The sequence below is a fragment of the Pelecanus crispus genome, chromosome 3, assembly GCF_030463565.1.
Source record: "Pelecanus crispus isolate bPelCri1 chromosome 3, bPelCri1.pri, whole genome shotgun sequence".
In the NCBI taxonomy this organism is placed as follows: Eukaryota; Metazoa; Chordata; class Aves; order Pelecaniformes; family Pelecanidae; genus Pelecanus; species Pelecanus crispus.
In genome coordinates, this window is record NC_134645.1 from 87,328,285 (window position 1) to 87,338,008 (window position 9,724).

At 40.2% G+C, this 9,724-nt stretch overlaps 1 protein-coding gene across 1 annotated transcript; it reads left to right on the plus strand.

Annotated features, from left to right (window-relative positions):
- The first annotated feature begins 406 nt into the window (after positions 1–406).
- On the plus strand, positions 407–1,666 carry GPR63 (G protein-coupled receptor 63). The gene has a single exon (XM_009493478.2). It carries the CDS (start codon positions 407–409, stop codon positions 1,664–1,666), a length of 1,260 nt encoding a protein of 419 aa, XP_009491753.2.
- The last annotated feature ends 8,058 nt before the right edge of the window (positions 1,667–9,724 follow it).

Genomic DNA, 9,724 nt, shown 5'->3' on the forward strand with positions numbered 1-9,724 from the left:
TCCAGTCCTGGTTATAGTAGAAAAAAGCTCGGTGAGTTGAGAGTATCGTACGGTATCAGCAAAGCTGCAGGAATAGGATATGTAAGAAAAACACCACAAATATTACAAGACTCCTGTGATTGGTGCTTAAGTTGTGTCAACCTGAAGTGTAAATATGTATTAAGGATCCTTTTGTCATTAAGGAAAGTGGGGCAATCATTTGGTTCTTGTTAGTTTCGGAGAGTCTTACTTTGCTTCTTCAAATTTCTTTCTTCTTTTTCAGATGGAAATACTGACATGAATTTAAGAACTTTGATGCTTTCAGACATTGAATTTTGATTTGTTAAATGACCAGGAATAAGATACTGCCTGAACAAGATGAAATGCCTTGAAGACCTTTGGTTCTGCTTTCATTTCTCCTGAAGCAATGGTTTTCTCAGCAATGTTGACACTGGCCCACTCTGGGACCTCAAATGCTACTTTTATTGTTTATGAAAATGCCTATACGAATTTTACCACTCCCCAGTTCTTGCTTCGTAGTGGCACAACACAGCCATTGAGATACAGTTCAGGTGCCGTGCTCACCACTGAGAGAAGTACTTTTCTGGTAAACACTACAGCTATCCTGCCATCGCAAGAAGTTTTCAGGAGCTTGAGTTTGCCACTCCAGATCATTCTTTCTGCTGCTATGATATTTATCCTATTGGTTTCTTTCCTCGGAAACTTTGTTGTCTGCCTCATGGTCTACCAGAAGGCAGCTATGCGATCTGCAATTAACATCCTCTTAGCAAGCCTGGCTTTTGCAGACATGCTGCTGGCAGTGCTGAACATGCCTTTTGCTCTGATAACAATCATTACCACTCAGTGGATTTTTGGGGATATATTCTGCAGAGTCTCTGCCATGTTCTTCTGGCTTTTTGTCATAGAGGGTGTAGCCATTCTTCTTATTATTAGTATTGACCGATTTCTTATCATAGTTCAGAGGCAAGATAAACTGAACCCTTACCGTGCAAAGATTCTCATTGTGATTTCCTGGGCAGCATCCTTTGTTGTTGCTTTTCCATTATCAGTAGGGAATCCTAATCTGCAGATACCCTCGAGAGCACCTCAGTGTGTTTTTGGCTACTCTACAAGCCCAGGTTACCAAGCCTATGTGATAGTTATCTTGCTAATTTCTTTTTTTATTCCATTCCTGGTAATGCTGTATTCTTTCATGGGCATACTCAACACCGTCCGTCACAATGCAGTTCGTATCCATAGCCACCCTGATAGCATATGCCTCAGCCAGGCCAGCAAACTTGGTCTCATGAGCTTACAGAGACCTTTTCAGATGAATATTGATATGAGCTTTAAAACTCGTGCCTTCACAACCATCTTGATTTTGTTCCTTGTCTTCATAGTCTGTTGGGCACCCTTCACCACTTACAGCCTTATTGCCACATTCAACAGCCACTTCTACTACAAGCACAACTTTTTTGAGATAAGCACTTGGCTACTTTGGCTCTGCTACCTCAAGTCTGCACTGAACCCACTGATTTACTACTGGAGGATTAAGAAGTTTCATGATGCATGCTTGGACTTGATGCCCAAATACTTCAAGTTTTTGCCACAGCTACCTGGCCATACAAGGCGGCGCATTCGACCCAGTGCCATCTATGTGTGTGGGGAGCATCGGTCGGTAGTGTGAAGCTGCGGTTGTTTGACAGTGATTGTTATTTTCTGGGACTATTTGTTTTTAGGCTTTAGGTTGAATTTTGTTTTGTTTAATATGGCTTCTTCAGTGTGGCCGTATCTTATAACTTGATTAAATTTTCCAGTACTCTGTGCAATTTTGGGAGGAAAGATAGAGGGAGGGGAAGTGATTGGTTATAGTTGGGTTTACTACCAGAATACAATGTAAACAAAATAACAAATGTTACCTCTAGGATTCTGTGGAAATCCAGTCTTTTAAATGAAAACTACATTTGTAACATTTTGTCAGGTTTATGCTTACTAGGCCTGCAATTGCATCTAATTGTAGGGACTTTTTATGCTGCTAAGATACAGTATATTTAGTTGGTGTAATTTTTCTGAAAAACGTTGCTGCTGTCTGCCAATGTATTAGAGCCAAAAAGTCTCATTAGATTACTTCTATTTAACTTTAACAATATTTCAGAAGTTTTATGGTGACACTAGAAAACTTTTTTCTTTTTTTAATATTTCCATTAATATTTTTGTGCACTTTACAAAATTTACTATAGAATTTGTCCATTGGAATATTTTGTTCTGTATTGAAGGGGTATTATTATTATTTGTTATATTGGTGAATTTCAATGAAAGACCCATGTAAGCTCTTAGGAGGGCAATTTATGTTGGTATAGCTACATGCACAGTCATAGATTTGCTGTTTTTCTAACAATTGATCAAAAGTAACATTAACTGCTCAATTATCAGGGGAGTTGGAAGGAGAAAATGGAGGAATGAAAGGGAAAGAAAGCAATGAAAATACCATGTCCTGACATTTAGGTTAACACAAGATTTAGAAAAATAGAGTTCATCTGAAAATTGCCACAGGGGGAAAAGGTGGCTGTAGTTGTTATTTCAGGCTGTTACAAGCTATCTAAACCTGATGGTAGGCCTGAAAACCTATCTGAAACTGTGACTTTGGGCCTACAATTTACACTGTAATGTTGTTTCTGCTTGGAGCTCGTATAAAGCTAGGTGTGCTCTATACTGCTGAAATCATGCTGTCAGGCACTCATTGGGATAGAATTAGAAATAGTAAACCAGCAAACAAATAGTACATGAACCATAGTTGAGGCTAGGAATTAGTCCACATAGTAGTGACTGGGACAAAAATCCTCAACTTGCTTGCTTTTCAGTTTAAGTATTAGGCTGAAACCATAAACTGGTAATAATGAATAACAGTTGGCCAGCAGAGATTGCTGGGGATGTAAGTTAAATTCCCCTTTTCCCTCTGATACTACTTTACATTGATTTATTTGTTGCTCCTTTTCCTCTGTAGTGCCTGCTGCCTCAATGGTTTACTCTGCTGTTCTCATCTATTAGACATCAGCTACTCTCCCTGAAATGCCAAACCACCTTTCTGATTAATGTCAGGCTGTTTCAGGCTGCCTAGAAAGCAGAAAGGCAGAGGTTTTCCTTGATGATAGCAATCCGGACTCAGATATTTCATTTTTTTTTTTAATCAGCTAAATAAATATTTAATGTGAGGTAAGTAAAATTAAAACTTAGGTTTGGGCTTTGAATTGAGATCCCTAGTAACACTGAAGCTGGGGAAGAATGCCTGCCGAATTTGTGTGTCCTTGCAGTGGGCTTTTTGGGGCTGTCTGTTACCAAGTACCAGAGGATTAATGTACAACAAACTTAGCAACCAGGGCTAGGGTTTGGGCTTCTCTTGCTTCCATCTCTTTTTTGGTACCCCAAAGCATGGGAACCTCTTCACTGTTCTTGTGCCTGAGGAGCAAAATAATAGCAATTTCATCTATTTCTATCTATCCACACAGAACAGGGCATTTCCTTCATACACATGTGTATATACACATACACATGTGTATATACACATACACATGTGTATGAAGGAAGTGCCCTGTACTGTGTGGATGTCCAGGGATGGCTTGCTTCCTGAGGCCAACTGAACATTTACACCCCAGATTTTATTTAGGTCTTCAGTGAAGAACTAATTTAACAGTTATCTCTGTTCTTCTCGTTGACAACTATTGGTAAAAGTGTTGGCAATATTTAAATTTTAGGAGTATAAAAGGAACAATTTTGAATTAGTAATTTCATTTTTTTAAAAAAGGTGCTAGCTGAGGTTGTGGGTTACATGTAAAGGCACCCAGGCAGTGGTGATGTTATTGATGTCTGTGCTTTCCATTCCTTGTCAACTTCACTGATGATGGTATGGATTTTTCTGATCAAAATGACAGGCAGTAAAGGAGTTCCGCTGTAAAACAGAGTGTTTTAGTGTGTCTTTGCGGTATAGCTTTTATTTCTCAATTACATTTACATTGATAGCAGAAGTTTATGACCTGGTTAGTATGGATTTTCTGTTTCAGAGCTGTCATGCCTGTTTATCTCTGAAAGCAGCAAGATTGTGCTTAGAGCTAATGTAGTAGAGTGAGAGCATACACTGTCTAAGATGGCAGGAACAGGTATTTTTTCTGTCTTCCAGAGCTATCATGTAAGGTGTTTGAATGAATGTTGTAAAACATGGTAAGTCAAAAAGGAAAGAAGATGAGTAATACAGGAAAGTTAGTGAAATTATTTTCTTGAAGGGGGAGGGAAAACATTTTGTGAGGATTTCATAATCTCTGATAAGTACTGGCTGTGAAGTGGAAATTGCAAACATCAAAGGAAGTTAATTTGTCTTGATAATTTAGTGTTTGTTTACACTGACTGTAACAGGGTTCCCACTCAGAGCTGCGTCTGCTGATACTTGGAAAAAAGAAACCCAAATTGCGTGGCCCAAATTCAGAGGTGACTTACATGGTGATACAGTATTCACACTTAACAGGTTTTAGAGGTGATCAGAGCGTACAGTGAACAAAAGGGTGTTAAAAAAAGAAACAAGGTGGCATAGAAGGATCCCTGGGGTAATTATGTGTTTACAGAACTGTTTGGGCTATTGCGTGTAATATACTGTCTTTAGAGCAGTGCCTTGATAATTACAGCTGAAGTCCTAGGACCAAGTTGAAGACCGCTAAACTGCTCAGTCTTGCTGTCTGTGATCCTGTCAAAATCAGCATAACCTTGTTAACAGTTGTAATGTTAAAACACATAGGTGTTGGCAGGATTGGGGTTACTGAGGCATTTTAGTGGGCTTGACCTTGACCAAGACCAAGGATTTTAAAAACTGAAATTGATCCTGCTTGATTCTACAGAGGAATTATAATTTTCTTCCTCTCCAGAAATGATACTTGTTACTGAACTGTATTCCCTCATGTTACATCTTCAGGAATCTTTGGTATGGAGGATTGAAATGAATGTATTTTGAATTATGTTGCAGTTTAACTCATTCTGTCAAAGCATGCTGCTTACACAAGTCTCATTTGTACAAATCTATTGCTAAAATGATTTCTCTTGTACTCAAAGTTGTGTATTTTTGACATTTCTTGTTACTCATGTAAAAATATTTATGTATATAGAGAAGAAAACTGTTTTGCCTCTTACTGCTTTCTGTTACTATTTTTTTCACTTGTATGCTTAATGCTTTCATATTTTCTTTTATTTGGGCATATGCATAAACAACTGCAAGATTTCAGTGCTCTTTCTGCAACTGTTTGAGATTTGTTAATTCTCAAGTCATTCAACAATGCCCTCCTTGAAAGAGATTTTGATTTATTTTTGTGTGAAAAATAAAATTTCAGAGCACAAGTTTGTTGTGGTTGGAACAGTGAGGAATTTCTTAAGTCCAGTTTTTCAGGAGCCACTACTTTGCCATTGTGAACTGGTTTGATCTTTTTTTGAGTAGTTATCATTTTCTGCTGTGGAGAAATCTTGAATTACTGTTTTAAAACAAGCTGTTGGGTAGAACAGCATTGTCTTTTCTGTACATATTACACCTGTGAAAATACCTGAGAAACAAACCAACAAACAAAAAAAAAAAAGAAAAAATAAACATGAACATTCTCCAACAATGTAGCAAAAGTCTATAGAATTGCTCTGTCTTTGTGCATTCACACGCTGCTTGGACTTAATGCCCAAATTAATAGTTTAAAACACGTTAGTTATTTTATCTGTATATTAAGTAACAAAGACTGTTTGCCTGATTTAGATGGTTTTGTTTAAGCCAAAGTGGTTCTTTTGTAATGAATTTACACAATTTTCTGAGACATTGGGGTAGAGATGTGTCAATATATCTAAAACAAATTAAATAATATCTAGCAAAAGAGAGAAAAAGCCTAAAAAGAAAATAACTTTCCTAAAAATACTACCTGAACTGGGTGTACTACCTTTTAGCTAGGACTGAGTGATTAAGATCATCTTATTGTGAAATAAATAAAACAGGCAGGGGTACTGCATGGCATGATTCATTTCAACACAAGACAGTGACCTTTATGATTCAAGTGCTGCATGTTTGTATGTGATGGATTATTTCCCATATTAGTAGAATGAAAACTGCTCAGCATCTTGGCTGTTTTGGGGAAATTTTTCAGCTTGCTAATGATGTAGGAGAAATTCTGCTGGAGTAATTTCTCTGAATGATAAAGAGTCAAGGCATGTCCCTAAAGAATGCCTGAGAGGGGATGGGTATTTAGAGTTGCTTGGAAAGGGCCTTGCTCGGCTGCCCACATGCCTAATTCTGAGACTCCTTCCTCGTACCTCCGCAACAATCACTTCTTCCTCCCTTCTCCTGTCCTGGTCCCCTCCACCTCCCCGAGGTAGCGCCTTGTGCACTGCAGCAGGCACGGTGGTGGCAGGAGACACTGGTGCTGATGGCAGGAGGAGGTGGAGGTGCCTGGAGAAGCTGTGGAGCCAGCAAGCACCTAGTGCGATTCCCTCCCATCTTGAGAACAGTTTGGACCATCTCTGCTGGGCAGAGGGTGAGTTTTACCACCTTTGGTTATAAGATTAAGGCTGTCAGGGAAGAGCTGTCACAGGAGCACATACATTTGCAGCTAGTGCAGGATTCTGGTTTTATCCCCACTGGTGTTACAGGTTCTGTTCCACCCCTGTCTTTTGGCAACTGAGCTACAGCAGTGTAGCTAATTCATGGCTGAATAAGAATCCCTTAGCTGATTTGTGTCTCTGAGTGCCCCGGGCACAGGACCTGCCGGTGAGCGTCCGCTGGAACAAAAGTTCCTACACCTTGCTCTCAAACATAAAGGGCATTCATGAATACAATCACAAGTCAGCTCAGATACGAGGGGGAAGAGCCGTAAGTTGGTGGCTGCACTGTGTGATGGAGGAAAATTGTGGGTTGTAATGGGTGATACTTCTTAAGTGCCCCTTACAGAGCTGATTTTGGTTTTGAAATGGAAGTTATGGATACTTTATACACAGAATGTTGGGTTCTGTTCTACTTATTGTGTGACAGTGAATGCAGCTTGGTATAAAATCACTAACGGTACTGCAGATAAGTGACAGAGAATTCGTAAATATCAAAGTAGAACTTGTTAACTGTTTTGTTCTATTGTCCTGTCTAGATAACCAGCTTTGCTGGTGTGTGGGTGCAGAACATAGCAATAATGAGACATACTCCTTGTTTAATTGTTGCTCTGCCTTAAATAGTTTACTGCAATTCAGACCTCTGTTGGTTGACCTGAAATAAAATTAAGCCTGTTCACCAGCAAGAGTAGGAGTTCCACTAACACTGCTCTGCCTGTTAAAAGAGAAAGTCTCGTAAAATAAATGACAATAATTCCTCCAAGAGTCAGTTAATCTGATCTCCAAAGGGGATGTAGTCAGTGCTGTGATAAATTTAACAGTCCCTCCTTTTGATTTACCAGGCCTAGGCTCTGTGTCAAGGACAGAGGGGAGATTTTGGTGACTGAGGGTATTGCCTAAACACCTGGGATGGCAGGAGGGAGCCACTGAAACTTACAGGAAAATCTCAGTGCTACAGTATAGTTTAAGCCCTGCTGTTCTTTGGGGTGTCAATGCTCTGAAAAAGTCATTCCTTTCAAAGGAAGACAGATGATGAAGCGGCATCTCTTCCATCATTTCTTGCTTCTTTGTTAACACTTTAGCTGTGAGAACAGTATGATTTTTAATTTGGTTCCCTGGACTTGGGTTTCCTTCCCTTGGAGAATTGAAGCCATCATGTATCAGCCTGTGTACTGCGGTGTGTTCTAGAGGAGATGGGAGATACTGTCACTCCCTCCTGTGGACTCGTTCACATTTAATACTTGTTGGGCCAGAGAGAAGGAGTGAGTGTACTCACAAGAAAGCCGGAGGCTGTGCTCCGGCCACCATTTGATACAAGGTCGTGTAGAGTTTCACAGTTAGTCTCTTGGGAGAGCAGCAGTGGAAGCCAGGTTCTCCCCATCATGTGCAGTAACTACCCCAGCCCAGGTGCCTCTCTCTTCCAGTGAATATTGAATTATTCTGTTCAAAGTTAAACAGCTTTTACAGAAGGGAGTGGGGGTGCCCTTTCTGTTCTTACCTCAGACTACGTGATAATCCACTGATTAAAGCATTCAGGAGAGACTGTTTGAAATTCTCTGGGATCCTGAGAGGAACTGAAATCGTATCTCCTTCCTAAATATATTCACCACTGAGTTATTAGGTTAAGGAAGTGGTCTGCCAAGACTTTTGCCTTAGTTTACGGGTTTTTTTCAGCCTTAGCTGTTGGGTGAGCTCTGAAAATGCCTGTGGATGGACTTTCTCATGTGATGCAGATGATGTAAAGCCTATTTTGTAAATTCTAGTTTGAGATGGCCATTGCGCTGGTCACTGCTGTCAGTGCTGCAGCACTTCTGGACATACGCAGAAGCAGATGCATATGATGGGATACACCTGTGATCTTTTAGCTAGCTATAGCGTAGACAGCTCCACTGATCACTTGAGGCTCTTTTGCAGTCAGTGGAGATGAGAGGATGTTTTCAGGTTTGAAAGTTTACCTTCCAAAAGGAATGAGAGAAACAGCCTGGAAAAGCTGGTGTCTCTCCACTGATTAAGAAGAAAACCTGGAGTGTTAAGTTGAGAGATACATGTTCTCAGTTGGTCAGATTAATCTCACCCCAAATCATTTAAGGAATTTTAATGTGGGAAACTTGGGTACCTGTGAACATTTGGGTCAAATGTGGATGAGCAGGGCTTTAAGGCTCTATTGACTTTTTCTAAAGTGTCTGAATCTACCTGTAATCTTTTTGGTGATTTCTGGTGATACCTGCACTGGAAAAATTATTGTGCATTTTAGAATTTTGATTCACTTTCTTCAGTGCTCTGTTGTAGACAAGAAGCATGAGATACCTGCACTTTCAACCGTGATGTGGATTTTCTCCTGCAAAAGTAAATAGGCCTCAGTTTGGTCTAATTTTTTCACTTTGCTTCTATGTGAGAGCTTCTACACAGGGATTTAGCATTGTTCGACTAGAATGCATTACCTTTGTACCTTTAATTATTTGGTCTTTGATTTCTCATGTTCAGGCATAGACAAGTCTTTATAAAGCCAATCCTAAAATTACCCAGCCTTCTAGCACAATTTTTTAAGTGCTGGTAATTATCCCATTCTGTTTCTTCAAATTTAGAAATCCAGAAGGCATCATTCCATAGACTGAGCTGCTCTCCTATCTGTTTTGTTAGACTAGATAGAGGGAGCAATGTGAGATTTAGAAGACTGAATGGAAAGTAAGAAAGAAGCCTAGGGACTCACCTGAGGGGGGCTGACTTTGCAGCCTACTAATTTGGGCAAGTTGGAAGCGTCAAAGATGGTCCTAACTGTCTAGCTGATTTCAGGTTTTGTTCAGTCATTACCTGATGTGAAATGCATCAGCAATCCCACAAACAGGGGTGGGAGCTGAGGCTTCAAGTGCCCTGGTCTCCAGGCACCAGAATCTCACTCATTCCTGTGCACTCTTCTGGCCCCACAAAGCTTTTGCTGCTTCTTGCACCATGCTGTGGCTACCAGGTAAGTGGTGGGAGAGGCAATCAGACCTCACTTTGCCTCTTCAGCAGCACACGCTAACCATCAGGCTGTGAGATTCGTCCTTTTTCATGTGGCCATGTTTTAAAGGAGATGAGTTCTTCTTAGTTAGGTGCCAGCCTTCCTCCAAATGAAATGGAGAGGTAGGATTTCAGG

Bases quoted from the DNA above. Each gene is read 5' to 3' on its own strand.
- GPR63 (XM_009493478.2), top strand. From the start codon at position 407: ATGGTTTTCTCAGCAATGTTGACACTGGCCCACTCTGGGACCTCAAAT.